The sequence below is a fragment of the Phocoena phocoena genome, chromosome 16 (assembly GCF_963924675.1).
Source record: "Phocoena phocoena chromosome 16, mPhoPho1.1, whole genome shotgun sequence".
NCBI lineage: Eukaryota > Metazoa > Chordata > Mammalia > Artiodactyla > Phocoenidae > Phocoena > Phocoena phocoena.
The window spans coordinates 60,742,846-60,759,934 of record NC_089234.1 but is presented as its reverse complement, the minus strand read 5'-3'; the positions used below and the strand labels follow the sequence as shown (position 1 = coordinate 60,759,934).

General features: G+C 56.6%; 1 protein-coding gene across 2 annotated transcripts; it reads left to right on the top strand.

Moving 5' to 3' along the window:
- Window positions 1-1,164: 1,164 nt before the first annotated feature.
- Window positions 1,165-16,767, top strand: LOC136136150 (cadherin-23). 2 transcript variants are annotated; one of them, XM_065894124.1, is made up of 22 exons: window positions 1,165-1,273; window positions 2,532-2,756; window positions 3,302-3,471; window positions 3,695-3,832; window positions 4,825-4,944; window positions 6,507-6,684; window positions 6,834-7,045; window positions 9,051-9,242; window positions 9,414-9,527; window positions 10,271-10,400; window positions 10,502-10,753; window positions 10,834-10,995; window positions 12,298-12,554; window positions 12,904-13,001; window positions 13,425-13,545; window positions 13,628-13,707; window positions 13,853-13,893; window positions 14,043-14,103; window positions 14,597-14,726; window positions 14,914-15,036; window positions 15,465-15,566; window positions 16,441-16,767. In XM_065894124.1, exons 1-22 carry the CDS (start codon window positions 1,165-1,167, stop codon window positions 16,765-16,767), a joined length of 3,342 nt encoding a protein of 1,113 aa, XP_065750196.1. The 2 variants fall into 2 exon arrangements, with proteins under 2 accessions (XP_065750196.1, XP_065750197.1); XM_065894125.1 differs by lacking the exon at window positions 15,465-15,566.
- Window positions 16,768-17,089: the final 322 nt, after the last annotated feature.

Below are 17,089 nucleotides of genomic sequence, written 5' to 3'. Positions count from 1 at the left end.
GAGGGATCTGCCAGGGGGACGGGAATCCCAGACACCCCAACGCCTGAGTGGGAGCTGGGAAAAGAGAGAGAGACGAGGTTTCACCCTAGGATGAGGCCAATGGGAGGAAGAGCCACCAGGCCCTCAAACTGGCAGGAAGAAGAGAGGTCCCAACAGAGCCAGGCTGAGATGGGCAAAACTCGTTCTGTCCAGTTCAAGCCCAAGCCTCTGGAGGGCAGGCAGGGGCTTGGGGAGGCGTTGGGTAGGAGAGAAGGAAACAGCTCCTTGCTAGTACTGCCGTAGGGCGGTGCTCCTTTCACAGTGCCCCAGGCAGCCCAGCCACGTCATGTCTCACGTAATCAAGACAAAGGGGTGGGCCTTACTGTCTAGGCTGTGCCACCACTGTCCCCTCCAGGGAACCCCCTCAGGGCTTTTTAGCTGCCTTGACCTTCCTTTATGCTTGATCTCCCTAGAATACAAGCATTTTTTTAATCTTGATAAAATACATATAAAATTTACCATCATAACCATTTTTAACCACGAAGCGTGGAGTCCTAACCACTGGACAGCCAGGGAGTTCCAACAAGCAGTTTTTTTTGTTTGTTTGTTTGTTTGTCGGCCTCTCCCGTTGCGGAGCACAGGCTCCGGATGCGCGGGCTCAGCGGCCATGGCTCACGGGCCCAGCCCCTCCGCGGCACGTGGGATCTTCCCGGAACCGGGCACGAACCCGTGTCCCCTGCATCGGCAGGCGGACTCTCAACCACTGCGCCACCAGGGAAGCCCCCAACAGGCGTTTTTTAAACAAGCAATTGCATAGCACTTTTTCTAAGTGCCAAGCACTGTTCTAAGCCCTTGACAAATGTAAATTAAGTTAGTTGTTATAACCCTCTGTGGTAGGTACTATAATTACCCTCATCTTACAAATGAGGAAACAGAGGTGTAGAGAGGTTAAGTAATTGCCCTGCTAGTAGGCGGTAAGTGAGGGGCTGAGTGACGTGCCCCCAGCTTGCAGATGGCTGTGGTGTCATCCCAGCCAAAGATGAGACCGGCAAGTCCTGGGCCCTTTGGGGATCATTGCCCTTGGTGGGGATTGGGAGGGTTGGCCAGGAGCACCCCTGGGAGGCCCAGATTTTAGGGGGTTCCCCTCGGGCTGAACCTGACCTGGTCTGGTCTACAGGGTCTGTAATGGTGAAATCCCCCCTGAACCGGGAACTGGTTGCCACCTATGAGGTCACTCTCTCAGTGATTGACAAAGCCAGCGACCTACCAGAGCTCTCCGTCAGTGTGCCAAATGGTAAGGCTCCCCACAGGCATCTCCCACACGATCCCGTAGAGAGACAGACCCAGAACCGGCACAGGCCTGGCCCCGGGGGGGGAGCAGCGGGACCCAGCTACTGGGCTGCCAGTCGTCAGGCCACAGGGGGGTGGGGGAGGTGGCAGCTACAGTGAGGCTGAGGGAGGAGAGGCCCTGGGTCCCAGCTGTCAGACAGAGCTCAGCAGTGGGGGATCCAGAAGCCCAGAATTGTGTGTGATCTTGAACTCCAAAGGCTCAGAGTAGGGAGAAGGCTTGGTAGAGGCTGGAAGGGGACTGAGAAGAGGATGGATTGACAGAGACTTAGGTTGGAATCCCATTGTCAGAACTGGGAAGCAGGGTGTGGGTGGATGTGAGATAGGAACTTCAGGTCTGAAAAGAAGCCACCTGGTCAGGCCAGAGGAAGCAAAGAGCAAGGAAAGGTGAATTGAGGCCACAGACACCACCCTGGGGGACACAGTCACCACGGCAGAGAAGAGAGGGGCACGCGTGCTGCCTTCTGCAGCTGGGCACAGGCCACCCGGCCTGCAGCCTGAGCCCGGACGGGCTGTTTAGAGGCACTGGATTTTGTGGGGGCCAAGCAGGGAGTGGAGAGGAGGGTGTAGGGATGGGGTGGCCTCACATGGGCTCTGCCATGAGACAAGGACAGCTGCTGGGGTGGGGAGATAGGCCTGGCAGATACTGGCTGCTTATCTTTACAGCCCAGAGGCCCAAGTTTTCAGGAAGGAAGGGCAGACCTGGCCTTCTCCTGTGCGTTGGCCAAAAAGTTCATTCCGGCTTTTCCGTGGCATCTTACAGAAAAACCCGAACAAACTTTTTGGCCAACCCAATACTTGTCCCAGGCTCAGAGAGGCAAAGGGCCCAGGCTGGTTATATAGAGGGAACAACTCAGAGAGGAAACAAAAGGCTAAATCATGAAAAGGGTCTTAAAGATCATCTTACTCCCGTCTCACGGGACAGGTTAGGAAACTGAGGCACAGTGAAGGCCAGGGGTTCCACCAGGGTTACCCAGCCAGTTGGCAGAACCTGAGCCCCTTTCCCAATGGAAGAGTGAGTGACCATACCAGAGGCAAGGGTCACATGCCATGCCACCGCCTGAGGCTTGGGGCAAGCTTTAGGGCGCCCCAGGGGGACTGTGAGATGCTGCCATCCCCTCTGGGTTTGGCTGAGGCGTAGGAAGGCCTGGCCCAGCCACACTGGGGCCCATTCATGCCACTCTCACCCCCTGCCTCCACCCCAGCCAAGCTGACGGTCAACATCCTGGATGTCAATGACAACACGCCCCAATTCAAGCCCTTCGGGATCACCTACTACACGGAGAGGATCCTGGAGGGGGCCACCCCAGGCACCACGCTCATCGCTGTGGCAGCTGTGGACCCCGACAAGGGCCTCAATGGGTTGATCACCTACAGCCTGCTGGACCTGATACCCCCGGGCTATGTCCAGCTGGAAGACTCCTCAGCAGGTAGGTGGGAAATCTGCCAGAGGAGGGTTGGGGGACAGGTGTCTGTACCTGCTTAACCTCCGAGAGGGGCCGTGGTTCGCTTCTCACCCTCCAGTTGGGGCCCCTCAGTGGGCTAGGCCAGATCCAGTATGGCTAACATTCTAGTCACTCCCAGATGCCCAAACTACAGGCAAGGACAGAGTGCCTAGCTCTGGGTCGGGATGGAAGCCCCTTTCGGTGTCTGCTGGAAACCTGGAATACTCCATCACCCTCCCTACCATCCAAGCTCCACAGTTAGTATCACTCAGGGGGCAAGAAGCCCAAGAGGGAATTGTCCCAGAGGAGGTCCTCAGCGTGCTAGTGTACATGCCTTTGACTTGTGCATAGGAGAACAGCTGGATGCCAGTGATTCTCGGCCCTCTGGCCTGGGCAGTGCTGCCTGGCTACCCTCCTCCTTCAAGGGACCACACTCATCCCTCAGAGCCCCAGATCTCTCTCTTCATACTTTAGAGAGCTTCCACGAGTGAGGGGTGGCCAAAAGGGCAGTGGGTGTCTCTGTGTCTTAGGCAAGGTCATTGCCAATCGGACGGTGGACTATGAGGAAGTGCACTGGCTCAACTTTACCGTGAGGGCCTCAGACAATGGGTCCCCACCCCGGGCAGCTGAGATTCCTGTCTACCTGGAGATTGTGGACATCAATGACAACAACCCCATCTTTGACCAACTCTCCTACCAGGTAGGTGGCCAGGCCAACAACTTGGGTCTGGGACCTGCATCCATTCCTTGGCACCTTTGGGCATCTCCCACTCCTACCCTGCCAGCCTTTAAGTCCCGTGGGAATGACCACCCATGAGTAGCTTGATGCCCTGGGTTGTCTGCATCAGTGAGTTTCTCGGGCAAGGGCTGAGACTCTAGGACTGACCATGGCCCATGCTTTCTCCCTGCCCACTGGGCTCCAGGGAGCCATCTTTGAGGATGTTCCTGTGGGCACAGTCATCCTGAGAGTCACTGCTACTGATGCCGACTCAGGCAACTTCGCCCTCATTGAGTACAGCCTTGTGGACGGCGAGGGCAAGTTTGCTATCAACCCCAACACAGTGAGTGGGCAACGGAGGGCCTGGGTTCGGGGAGTGGGGAGTGGGAAGTGGGAAGGGCCCAGGGTCACAGGCTGAGAAGCCACCAAAAGTATTACAGTCATCCCCCTGTTTCTGGGTCCTGCCACCTGGACATCTATAGCCTCAGAGATCTTTCAGCCAAGTTGGCAAGCCCTGTTCTCAGAGTCCCAGACATCCTGTAGACTGCGGCCTTTCTGTCCCAGGAGACATGGGAGGAAGTGGCCGAAGTCTTTTGGAACTAGCCCCTTGTGGGACAAAAACTGAGATGTGTCTCCACCAGACCGGAAGACTTGATTCAAGTCCATGCGACTGCTTTTTGAAACTGTCAAAAATAGGAAGCTCTGCGGAAAGTGGGCGCAGTATTTGAGCACCTACTGTATACATGGCCCTATCCTCAGTGCTGGGAGAGGGAAGAAGCACCCATGGACATAGCCCCCATGCTCCCATGGGTCTCAGACTTGTAGGAATGCAGAAGTTCAAGAGAAAAATGGGTGATGATTTTAAATGTCGGCAAATTGGTTCAAAGTTGCTCTTGCAGTACAGCGAGAGAGCCCTGTGGCCTGGGGGTGGCTGGCCAGGCAGGGCCTTCCCCAGCTGTGGGGCTGGAGCTGGACTTTCCCTCCCACCGCCTGCCCACATCCCCCTGCACTCTGCCCTTTCAGCAGGGTTTCTCTCCTTCCTCTTGGTGTGAACAATAAAACACACTCCTGGCCTGGCACCATGAATACTTATGGAGTACTACTTTGTACCTGGCCAGGTAGTGAGCTCCAGCCTGGGCCATTCATCCCATCTCCAGGTGAACTGGGGTAGTAAGGACAAGAAGAACCACTAGAATGAGAGCTGCACGGGGCACAGGGGCTGTGGTCTCTTCAGTGCTATATCTCCAGAGCCCAGAACAGTGACTGCACATAGCAGATGCTCAATAAATACCTGTTGAATTGATGAAGGACCTGACTCCACCCTCCCCCTACTAGGGTGACATCTATGTTCTGTCCTCTCTGGACCGGGAGGAGAAGGCTCACTACATCCTGACTGCCTTGGCCAAAGATAACCCTGGAGATGTAGCCAGCAACCGTCGAGAAAATTCGGTGCAGGTGAGGGACCCCTGCTCTCTGCGTGGAGCAGAGACACTAAGGACTGCCATTGTGGAAGCAGTAGGCAAAGCCTTTAGAGCATGGCTGCTGCAGGGCAGGAACAGAACCGTCCTGGCCCCTCAAGAGGTGTGGTGGCAGGAAGGAGAGGCAAGAGCTTAGCTGGGGGTTCACGATGGCTGTGGCTCAGGGAGACGGGGACTCTGTAGGAGAAACTTCTTGTGTCAAACCCCTGCTAAGGCAGCTAAACATACCTGGCTGTAACCCAAATAAAGGCTGGGGCTCCACATGGCCCAGTGTCTCCATGCTGTCCCATTGAAAGAAACACAGTCCAGCAACCAAACATAATTATAAAGCATTTATCTTTATGTCTCTTAACAGTAATGAGGAACTTTGGTCTTCAGAACCGTGAGAGAATAAATTCCTTATTTTAAGCCAAAAAAAAAAAAAAGAACATTAATGAGGGATCAAATTCACAACCCCATTTCCATTCCAGGTCTACTGTCCACACAGTTGCTCTGGGGAGGCCAGCATCCCACCTTTAGGCTCTGTCCCCATTTCCATCCAGAGTCCCACACCTCAAGACTTTGCTTTCTCTTTCTTTCTCCCCCTTCTTTCTGCCCTTTCCAGTCCTGTCTTTCTGTATTCAGTTCTTCCAATTCTCAGCAGTGACCTAACCATCCAAAGAAAAGTCTCCTGAAGGGTGGTGGGGAGGTGAGAAGCTGGGTGGGCAAAGAAGAATTCTCTTTGGCAGGTAGGCAACCGAGCTGGGAGCGCTCGCACATACCTGCATTCTGTCCTGTCACATAGGCACGCGCTGTATTGGGAAGAGCACAGTATTTGTAGTCAGAAGCCTAAGGTTCCACTAGCTGGGTACACTGCATTTGTCATGTAACCTCTCTGAGCCTCGGTTGTCAAAGCTGCAGGGAGTGGAGGGCAGGGGCAGTGATGATGATGCCTCCCTCCCAGCCTGGTGGTGAGTCCAGGAGATGGGAGGTGGGAAAGTGCTTTGTGCCCTGAAAGGGGTTCTTAAAATCATGGCTGTGAAGGGCTCTGTTACGGATGCAGTCAGGCAGGGCCACAGCAGCCAGGGAAAAAGGGCCTCCTGGTGTATCCACAGGACCTGCCTTGGGCTCTGGGGTCAGCAGAGCCCAGTCCCAGGCCAGACACAAATCCCAGTCAAGAGGGGCGTCCAGAAAGTAGAGTCAGATATATGGGGCCACTGTGGGAAGGAAGAGAGGACAGAGTAGGAGATATGTGGGGAGGAGTCCCCGCTTCAGGACCCAGACACAGATTACCTGTTAACCACGGTACTAGTTGCTGAGCATTTACTCAGGCCGGGGACTGCGCATAGACCATCACGGACAAGCCTCACAAGCCCGAGAGATAAAATCCTATTGTCCCCAGCGTACACCTAAGGAAACTGAGGGTCAGGGGGTTAAATAAATAGTTTGGGGTCGGACTAAACAGTGGGCACTGTCCACCTCGGCTTAATCCTGTGTGACCGGGTCACCAGAAGCAGCCCCCAATGTGCTCCTGACCTTTGAGCTCAACCTCCCCTCCAGGTGGTAATCCAGGTGTTGGACATCAATGACTGCCGGCCACAGTTCTCCAAGCCCCAGTTCAGCACGAGCGTGTATGAGAATGAGCCAGCGGGCACCTCCGTCATCACCATGATGGCCACCGACCAGGATGAGGGCTCCAATGCGGAGCTGGCCTACTCCCTCGAGGGCCCGGGCGTGGGTACGTAGCCTGCTCCCCACCGAGGATGCCTTAGGGGGTGGGAGGGGCGGGCTGCCTTCCTGCAGCCCCAGGCCAGGCGTAATAGGAGGAAGGATGGGAAGGAGGTCTCAGTTGGAGCCATGCCCTGCTCTCCTGCCCCCACCTGCCAGAGGCCTTCCACGTGGACATGGACTCGGGCCTGGTGACCACAAAGCGGCCACTGAAGTCCTACGAGAGGTTCAACCTCACCGTGGTGGCCACGGATGGCGGACAGCCCCCACTCTGGGGCACCGCCATGCTCCTGGTGGAGGTCATCGACGTCAACGACAACCGCCCCGTCTTCGTGCGCCCACCCAATGGCACCATCCTCCACATCAAAGAGGTACTGCTGACCCCCGGGGCCTCCTGCTACCTACACCCCCTTCCAGTATTCAGCCCGCTCCTCCATCCTGCAGTCATCCTGCAGCCTGAGAGGGTAAAGGGGCCCCCACTGCAAAAGCAGGGAAACTGAGGCCAGAGTAGGGAACGGGCCAGCTCAGTGCCACACAGGGCAGTATTGAACAGTCGTTAGTAAGAAGGGCTGGGCCAGCAAAGGCTCTTGGATTCACATCAGACTCTATCGCTTACCAGCCAAATGACCTTGAGCAAGTGACTTCTCTGAGTCTGTTTTTTCATCTGCAAAGTGGGACTTATAATAGTAGATGCCCCATCTCTTGCTCCTAAATGTCTGCCAAGAAGGACAGTCTCCCCGCAAGTCACTTCTCCTACACTTGTCTCAAAATAAACACATAGCCCCTTCCGTCTGTCTGTTGTTCCTGCTGATGCCAGTGTGGAGACAGCCTGGGACTTGAGGATGTGCATCAAAATAAGAAACAAGGGGAAGTGGCTGAGCTTCTGACTACCTCCAATTCTTCTTTCATGCCTTGCTCTCAGTTGTCTTGTAAAGATGGGGAAGTACTCCTTTGACTCCTGCCCTTCCCCTCCTTCCTCTCAGCACCCAAGCCCAAAATGCTCCTTGGTAGAATACTTGGGGTGTCTCCCACTTGTTCTTTGCTCCCCAAACTTCAGCATGTCTCCACATCTCAGAATGTCAGTGTTAAGTCCTTGCTGTCACTCTTATCTCCTCTTTGAGGTCCCACAAGAGAAATTTCTCCCAGGGCTGAGCTCTAGGAAACTCTATGCTTTTACCTTGTGATTTGCCCTTTCCTGTGTCTACTGCAATGATGCAGTGGCCCTCTTTGCTTTGCCCACTAGGGAGCTCATAGTGGTCAGCCCACCGTGAATGATGTTGCAGGGACTTAGCACACACGCCTTATCTCCCATCCCTCGGTTTCCATCTTCCTGCCAACCATGGTTTTTCTTTACCCTGATTTTTTTTTAAACTTATTTACTCTTATTGTTGTGTATACATTCTTGTAAGCTGCCTCAAATCTTTTTCTGTAGCGTGAGGCAGGGTATCAATTAATAATAATCTAGTTCTTTTGCACGCCAAAGCCCCCCCTTTTACTAAGTTTCTTCCCTTCAAGGGGTCCCTACTTTGAAAGATTCATGTCTCCCAAACAACCAGCATTTGTTAAGGAATTATGTCTGTCATCCCACTTTCTGTCAATTAGATGTGACTGCCATTTGGAGTTTCTGATTGTCGTGATCAATGAGATAAACAGCGAAACCATGCTGAGCTGATCATTTTTGAACTAAAAGCAAAGAAACTTGTTTTTTTCTTGTGCCCTTGGCAGCCTTTTCATGGGTCAATGTCTGACGTAAATTGGGTTTTTTGATATATCAGACTTAACTCGAACTCGGGAGGCTGAGGCACAGAGAGGTGAAGTGACATGTCTAGGTCACGTGGTGATTTAGTAACAGACTAGCATGCACGTGTCCAGTCTCTAGCCACCGTGTCATACCATGTCACCCTACCTGCATGCCCCCCATTTTCAGGTACCCCATTGGGTGGATGGTGTTGTTTGGGGATACCTAGAACTTCTGTGATTGGGGTAGAAGAGAGCAAGACAGACCTGGGAACAGAGGCTGGCTGTGGCCTCAGCTTTGGGATTCCCCTTCTGTCTTCTCAACCTCAGCATGCAGTGGGATCGGAGGGATGGGATAGCCCCCGGCAGGGTGTCACCCTGAGAGAGTCTGCAGCATGGTGGATCCCAGGCTGGACTTTCAGTGGTTAGTGGCCTTAGCTGGGGGTGGGGTAAAGGGATGTTCTAGCAGATGCTCAGACTCCAGGAGAGTCCAGCCAAGCAGACAGGCGTTTCCTAAGGATGCTGAAAGGTGGTGAGGACATTCTGCTAGGGGAGGAGAAAGAACAAGAGCTCCATTGGGTCTGGGAGCTGGGATTCTCTCAAGACGCCCCAGGAGCGTCCCTCCTGTGCCCCCTGCAGGAGATCCCACTGCGCTCCAACGTGTACGAGGTCTATGCCACAGACGAGGACGAGGGCCTCAATGGGGCCGTGCGCTACAGCTTCCTGAAGACAACAGGCAACCGGGACTGGGAGTACTTCACCATCGACCCAGTCAGTGGGCTCATCCAGACCGCGCAGCGCCTGGACAGAGAGAAGCAGGCAGTGTACAGCGTAAGGGGGTGGGGCATGGCATGAGGGGCGGGGCCAAAGAAGAGACTGCTCTGGGCACAGGACCACAATGTCCCCACCTAGAATGTCTGCGAGGGTAGTGACCTGTCCTCTGGGGATGCCTGCCTGGGGCCCTTCGTCTCTTCCTCTGACTGCACTTCTCCGCCCCCCCAGCTCATCCTGGTGGCCAGCGACTTGGGCCAGCCGGTGCCTTATGAGACTATGCAGCCACTGCAGGTGGCCCTGGAGGACATCGATGACAACGAACCCCTCTTCGTGAGGCCTCCGGTGAGCTCACCCATCCCCTGCACTGGTCACCCACACAGGGACTCACCTGCCTGCAAGCACACACTTTCCTGTGCACACTGTACCGTAGACACACGTGGTTGGTTACACGTGGAAACTGCACAGCACTTCACAGAACGAATATTTATTGAGCAGCTACTAGGTCAAGGCACTATCCAGCAGTCAAAAAAGCAGACAAAAAAAAAAAAAACAAACAAAAATGCCTGACTCGTGGAGCTGATGTTCCCATATTTGTACACACGCTCACACAAGAAGCCTGAAAATCAGTTCTGCTTTAGCGAGCTGGGGCTAAACCTCTTCATGTGGACTCAGACCCTCTAACTTGGTGGTTTTTTCTTCTTGTGCGCACCTAGGATGTGATGTCTCCTGGAGACCGTGTGCGTGCGTGCGTGCGTGCGTGCGTGTGTGAGAGACAGAGGGAGAGCACGCTCAAGCTCATGCCCTCCTCATTCAAACATCCATCTAAGTGCTGGGAGACTTCAGACAATGTGCCAAGCCCAGCCCTGCCCATGGCGGATGTCACGGGTGACACTCCCTGAGGGCAGAGCTGGAGTGTCTCCAGCCCAGCCCCTGCTCCCTTGAGGTTACAGCAGTTTCTCTCGCCCCACAAGGCCTGGGCAAAAAATTCCCTCAGCACCCACAAAAACACTGCCTAGAGCCCTCTGGCAGGAGCCAGGAGCTCAGGTCTTCCCTTGGCCTCCCATGACCTCCCTCTCCCCCTGCAGAAAGGCAGCCCCCAGTACCAGTTGATGACAGTTCCCGAGCACTCACCACGTGGCACCCTCGTGGGCAACGTGACAGGCGCTGTGGACGCAGACGAGGGCCCCAACGCCATCGTGTACTACTTCATCGCAGGTGAGGCCTGACGGGGCTAGTGCCTACCTACCCTGGGGCTGGAGATGACCCAAATATGCCCCCGCCCTGCCCCTCACGCTGTGCCTTGGTCCCCCCCTCAGCCGGCGACGAAGAGAAGAACTTCCAGCTACAGCCCGACGGGCGTCTGCTGGTGCTGCGGGACCTGGACAGGGAGCGCGAAGCCGTCTTCTCCTTCATCGTCAAGGCCTCAAGCAATCGCAGCTGGACACCTCCCCGTGGGCACTCCCCAGCCCTGGACCTGGCCACTGACCTCACCCTGCAGGAAGTGCGTGTCGTGCTGGAGGACATCAACGACCAGCCCCCGCGCTTCACCAAGGCTGAGTACACTGCAGGTGTGCAGGCCCAGAGCCCGGGCCCGGGGCGTGGGACGGCCTCGGCCCTGCCGCTTACACCCGCTTGCCCGTTCCTGCAGGGGTGGCCACCGACGCTAAAATGGGCTCAGAGTTGATCCAAGTGCTGGCCCTGGATGCAGATATTGGCAACAACAGCCTCGTCTTCTACAGCATCCTGGCCATCCACTACTTCCGGGCCTTTGCCAATGACTCTGAGGATGTGGGCCAGGTCTTCACGATGGGTAGGGGCTCCAGCCACTTCATGGACTATCGTCTGGAGGAGATATGGTCTGTAGGGTCACCCCAGGGTATAGGTGGCCGGCCAGCCAACCAGCCGTGTCAGTCCTTCCATTCGCCCACCCATCCATCCATCCATTCATCCATCCTTCAGCCAGCCAGCCAGCCATTATCTGTTAATCCTTTTATTCATCCACCTATCTTTCGATCTATTCTCTAATCCACCTATCCATCTCTACATCCTACCCACCCACTTTCTTCTCTTCTCCTTCCCATCTCCTCATCCATCCACCCACCCACCCACCCCACTGAACAATCCATCAATCCACCCACCTATTCATCTATCTGTCCACCCATCCATCCATCCTCTCATTCATCCATCTGCCCACCCATCTACCCATTTGTCCGTCCATCCGTCCATCCATCCTCCCATTCTCCTTTCCATATATCCACCTATCTTTCCATCTGTGCACCTCACCCTCGCCTGCATCAGGCATTGCGCCAGGTAGGCACTGGGGAGCCAGAATTCTCCCCAGGTGTACAAAGCACACTTGTACGTAGAAGTATGCATGTTTGCTTGTGAATCTGCCTGTGTGGATAGCTGAGCGTCTCTGTTAGGTTCTAGAAGGTGTTCTAGGAGGTGTCCCAGTGGGTGTCACATTGCCATACCTCCAGCTCCAGCCCCTTCCCTGCTCTTCTCTGCCTACAGCAATCAATCCAGCCTCCTTGGCCTGGCTTTCAAAGCTCCCCAGGTCTTCCTCCTAATCCCTCTTTCTGGTTTCACAGCCCCTTACTACCCTTGAGTGCACTGCGCCCACCCAGGCTGACCTGCTCACCATGGCTTCAGCCTGCTCCACACCGTCCTCCCGTGGCCTTCACCTCCAACTCTGCCTTCAGATATGCTCCCGCTAGCCACCCTTTGTAGTCTAGTTCATGAGCTGCCACCCCCAGTCACACAACTAGACACCATCCCTTTGTCCTCTGAGTTCGCACTGCTCTTAACCTTAATAAGCATACAGAGGCTTGCTAGAAAGTGGCAGATTTTGAACCCAGGTCTACTGCCTTTTAAGAGCAGACTATGCTGTACCACTGCTGGTCATCTCTCAGCTATGGCTGTGGAATTACGAAGCACATGTGTATGTGTAGGAGACAGAGAGATGATAGGAACTCAGAAGTGTTCTGTAGCATCCCAGCATGGGACAGCAGAGTCCCAAACTTGTCCGAGTTGTGTTTTAATATGCAGCGTGTTTAAATAAAAACTTAGAATTCTCCAGAAAAAGTGCACCACCGCCAGGCTTTCCCTACAGGGAGTGTGGATGGCATCCTGCGCACCTTCGACCTCTTCATGGTCTACAGCCCTGGCTACTTTGTAGTGGACATTGTGGCCCGAGACCTGGCAGGTCACAATGACACAGCCATCATTGGCATCTACATCCTGAGGGATGACCAGCGGGTCAAGATCGTCATTAATGAGATCCCCGACCGTGTGCGTGGCTTCGAGGAGGAGTTCATCCGCCTGCTCTCCAACATCACTGGTGCCATCGTCAACACCGATGACGTGCAGGTACCCCATGGAACCCACCCTGGGTCTAGGGGCAGTGGAGGGAGAAGGGGGACCAGGCCGCAGGGACAGGGCATTGCAGAGAGGTCAGGGGTATGAAGGGGGATCAGTCATTTCCTAGATGCATGGCCTTGGAAAATTCCTTCCGGGTCTCTGGGTCTCAGTTTCCTCATCTGTAAAATGGGAGCTAATGGTAGTGCCTGGTTCAGCGACTGGCATCGAGCTTGGCCCCTGGTGAGCATTCAGTAGTGATGGGTTTACTGGCAGGGTAGGGCAGGAGAGGCTGTTAGAAGAGGCGCCCATCCCATCCCTTGCTCCTGCCACACACCCCATGATGCCCCTTCTCGCCTAGTTCCACGTGGACACGAAGGGTCGGGTGAACTTTGCACAGACAGAGCTGCTTATCCACGTGGTGAACCGCGAAACCAACCGTATCCTGGACGTGGACAGGTGGGTGGGCGTCTGAGCTCAGCCTGTCTTTCGGTCTGCCTCCCTGCCCTGGAAGTCGGACAGGGGACCCACTAAGGAGGCACGGATGACGCCATCAGGCCTGCTGTATGGGGGCTCTACCCCAGACGTGGGCAGGGCGGGTGGAGAGCACACGGTCTGGGTGTATGAGCAGAGCTCCACCCCCCTGAGCCTTACCCTCCCCACGTGTGAAATGGGAGTATTACAGCAATTGTGAGCAGCAGACAGGAGCTTGTGTGAAGGGATGGTGAACCCTGTTAAGATACAGAGCTGTCCGAGCTGGGTGGGCCTTAATCTTGCAAGGCTTGGTCGGGGATGTGAATGTGGGGGGCAGGCTGGCCTGAGTGGGACGGGCTCTTGGGGAACGGCCGAGGATGGGAGCTGAGGCCCCTGCCCCTCGCCCAGAGTGATCCAGATGATCGATGAAAACAAGGAGCAGCTGAGGAATCTATTCCGGAACTACAACGTCCTAGACGTGCAGCCCGCCATCTCTGTCCAGCTGCCCGAAGACATGTCCGCCCTGCAGGTACCCCTGGTGACACCGCCCCCACCGTCCCCTTGTTGCCCCGGGTGCTCTCAGCCACTCATGCTTGGCCCTGCTGCCCTAGATGGCGACCATCGTCCTGGCCCTTCTCCTCTTCCTGGCTGCCATGCTCTTCATCCTCATGAACTGGTACTACAGGACCGTGTGAGTGACCCCTACGTGCCCTGCCTTTTGAGACAGGCTGACCAGCCCCGCTGCTGGGACAGTCAGGGAGGCAGGCAGGGCCATCAGGCCCTGAGACGCCAGCCCAGCCGCAGCCTCCTTCACCGGCCCCTCTGCTTCTTTCCAGACACAAGAGGAAGCTCAAAGCCATCGTGGCTGGCTCGGCAGGTCAGAGGGCTGTGATGGGTGGGGAGGTGGGAGGGCAGGAGGGGCCCCTGAGGGTCTAGGGTGACAGCCCGGGCCCCATAGGGCTGGCTCAGGCCCAGCTCCCCAGCCGGGTCTACCCGTCCCCCGACACCCCAACCCTTCTCTTGCAGGGAATCGCGGCTTCGTTGACATCATGGACATGCCCAACACCAACAAGTATTCCTTTGACGGGTGAGTGAGAAGTGGTGTCCCTGAACCCTGCCGGGTGCACTTTGGGGAGACCCACCCAGGACCCAGCTGCGGTGCAGTCCCCGCTGCCTCTCGAGCACTGAGGGCATCACGGACTGGCTGAAACCTGGGGTGTGGGCGCCCCCTGCTGGGCCGGGTACCCCTCTCTCTCCACCGAGTTGGGCTCCCCACCCTGACTGGGTCCCAAGTTCCAGGGGGCGTAGGCTTTGGGCATCGGATACAGGGTGAGGACTGCACCAAAGCTGATCCAGATGGACACGTTGTCCTGGTTCTAGCAGGATCCTGAGGCGGGAGGACGCACTCACGGGTACCACAGGCAAGGGCCCTGCTTCTCACGGCCCTGAAGGCCCAGTCCTGTGGAAAGCACAACTACGGCCTGGGAAACGGTTTGGGGGGGGGGGGGGGGGGTTAGGGGCGAGACTTCAAGGGCATCTGTCCACTCGAGCCTGGAGTCAACCCCACTCCCCACCTGCAGGGCCAACCCCGTGTGGCTGGATCCTTTCTGCCGGAACCTGGAGCTGGCTGCCCAGGCAGAGCACGAGGATGACCTGCCGGAGAACCTGAGTGAGATCGCCGACCTGTGGAGCAGCCCTACCCGCACCCACGTGAGCCCAGGCCTGGGCCGGGGCAGGGATGGGGTGGACGGTCAGGAGGGACAGGTGGAGGTAGCGTACGCTCTTTGCCATCGCTGGCCAAGGAGCTGGCTGGCTGGGGGGGAACCGGTCCACTGCCCTGGACGTGTGCGTGCGCGGTCTACCTCAGCTCCAGCTAACGCGCCCCCTCTCTCCCCAGGGAACTTTTGGGCGTGAACCGGCAGCAGTCAAGCCTGATGATGACCGGTACCTGCGGGCGGCCATCCAGGAGTATGACAACATTGCCAAGCTGGGCCAGATCATTCGGGAGGGGCCCATCAAGGTGAGCCCTCCTCGCAGCTCCTGCACCCAGACCCCTGGCTGCGCTCGGACTTGCTCCAGAGGATGCAGGGAGTGGGGAGGATCCTGGGAAACAGCTTTCTCCACCTCTAGGGACTCAGCTAGACCTGCCCTCCACGGGGGCAAGAACACCAAGGCAGATAGGGGCCAGGGCCCCGGGCTGATAAGGAGCTGCTTCAGCCTGCAGTGTCCTGGAGGCCGGGACTCTGAGACACAAGCCCACGTGGGCTCTGTATGGCCGCCGTCACCAGGCTCTGCTCTCAGTCCTCTACCCTAGGATCAGAGGCCTGTACATCCTACACTCCCAGAGTGCCTTCCGTCACCCCCACCCGAGTTAGTTATGGGAGTGAGTGATGGGCGGCGCAGGCAGGGGAGGGCCTTGGTTGGGGGTTAACACTTTCCCTCCCCCAGGGCTCGCTGCTGAAGGTGGTCCTGGAGGATTACCTGCGGCTCAAAAAGCTCTTTGCACAGCGGATGGTGCAAAAAGCCTCCTGCCACTCCTCCATCTCCGAGGTAGCGGGTGGGCCGGGAGCTGTGTGCTGTGCCCCAGCCCTGGGGGTGCGCTCTCTCTCTCTCTCTCTCTCTCTCTCTCTCTCTAGTTCATCCTCCTCGGAGTCTCTGGAGATCAGCAGCTAGGGCCCAAGACTGCACTGGGTGGGGGTTCAGAGAGTCAGACAGCGGGCTCTGCTTCTGCCATCTGGGCTCCACAGCGGGCTTCCCCAGGGGTGGGTGGGTGTCGAGGCAGTGTTTCTTAGACTTCAGGAGCCCCAAGAAGATACCTTTGAGAGGTGATATCATTTTAAGAAATGGGCTGTAGGGTCAAGTAGATATACGTATTTATTTGCCTGCAGTGATATGTCAACACTTTAGAAAGTCAGACTTTATCTAAAAACCCAGATTTCCAGCTGGGCCAATATTCTCAACTGGAGTAGCTAAAACCGAACAGCTCCACACAGGACAGAAGTGCCGTTTGTGAGTCTCTGCTCTACCTTATTAATCCCCTCCAGCTTCAACTGTGGACACTTTCCAGCTGGCCACAGTTAGGAGTTGATCCTGCTTAAGGCCAACATGGTAACCAATCCAGATGCCACAACCACAGTCACAGGGTCTTTACAGACCAAAGTGAATACAGGAGATTTGAAAGATTCTCACGGGAAGCCCACGCTCCGGAGAACACATCTGTAGCACCAGAAGTAGCCATGGCTTCCCCTCTGTACCCAGTTCGAGAAACACTGCCACAGGCCGCACAGGCCTGCTGCGGCACGAGCCCGGGGTTCCTCGTGTGCAGAAGGGAGGCAACAGGCCCATAGCAGGTGGGACTCGGGCCATCCACCTGCTCGGGGCCTGGCCCTGCCCTGAACATGTGCGGGTCCCGGCCTTCTTGCAGCTGATCCAGACTGAGCTGGAAGAGGAGCCAGGGGAGCGCAGCCCCGGCCAGGGCAGCCTGCACTTCTGCCACAAGCCACCTACGGAGCTCAAAGGGCCAGACGGGATCCACGTGACGCACGGCAGCACCGGCACGCTGCTGGCTACCGACCTCAACAGCCTGCCCGAGGATGACCAGAAGGGCCTGGGCCGCTCACTGGAGACGCTGACCGCCGCCGAGGCCAGCGCCTTCGAGCGCAACGCCCGCACCGAGTCCGCCAAATCCACGCCCCTGCACAAGCTTCGCGACGTGATCGTGGAGAGCCCCCTGGAGATCACAGAGCTGTGACTAGATGGGGGGAGCCCGACGGGTGTGAGCAGCCCAACCCCACCCCTCCCAGGGCGAGAGCAGGGGCAGGACCTCCGGGCGGGGGGTGGGGGGGCCGGGGGAGGGCCCTCCCCAGGCAGCTCTGGGCGCGCAGCCTTGGGTTGGCCCGGAGGCAGGGCCCACGTCAGCTGCTCAGATTCCACTTCTGCCAGACGCTCGTTCGGCATCTGATCTCTACCTTCATAAAATGTTATTTTTTTAAGAAAACCAAACAGAAAGGGTGAGTATCTAAGAACGAGGTAAGGAGGGTCACCGAGAGCCCAGGAGTCTGAGGATGATCTCA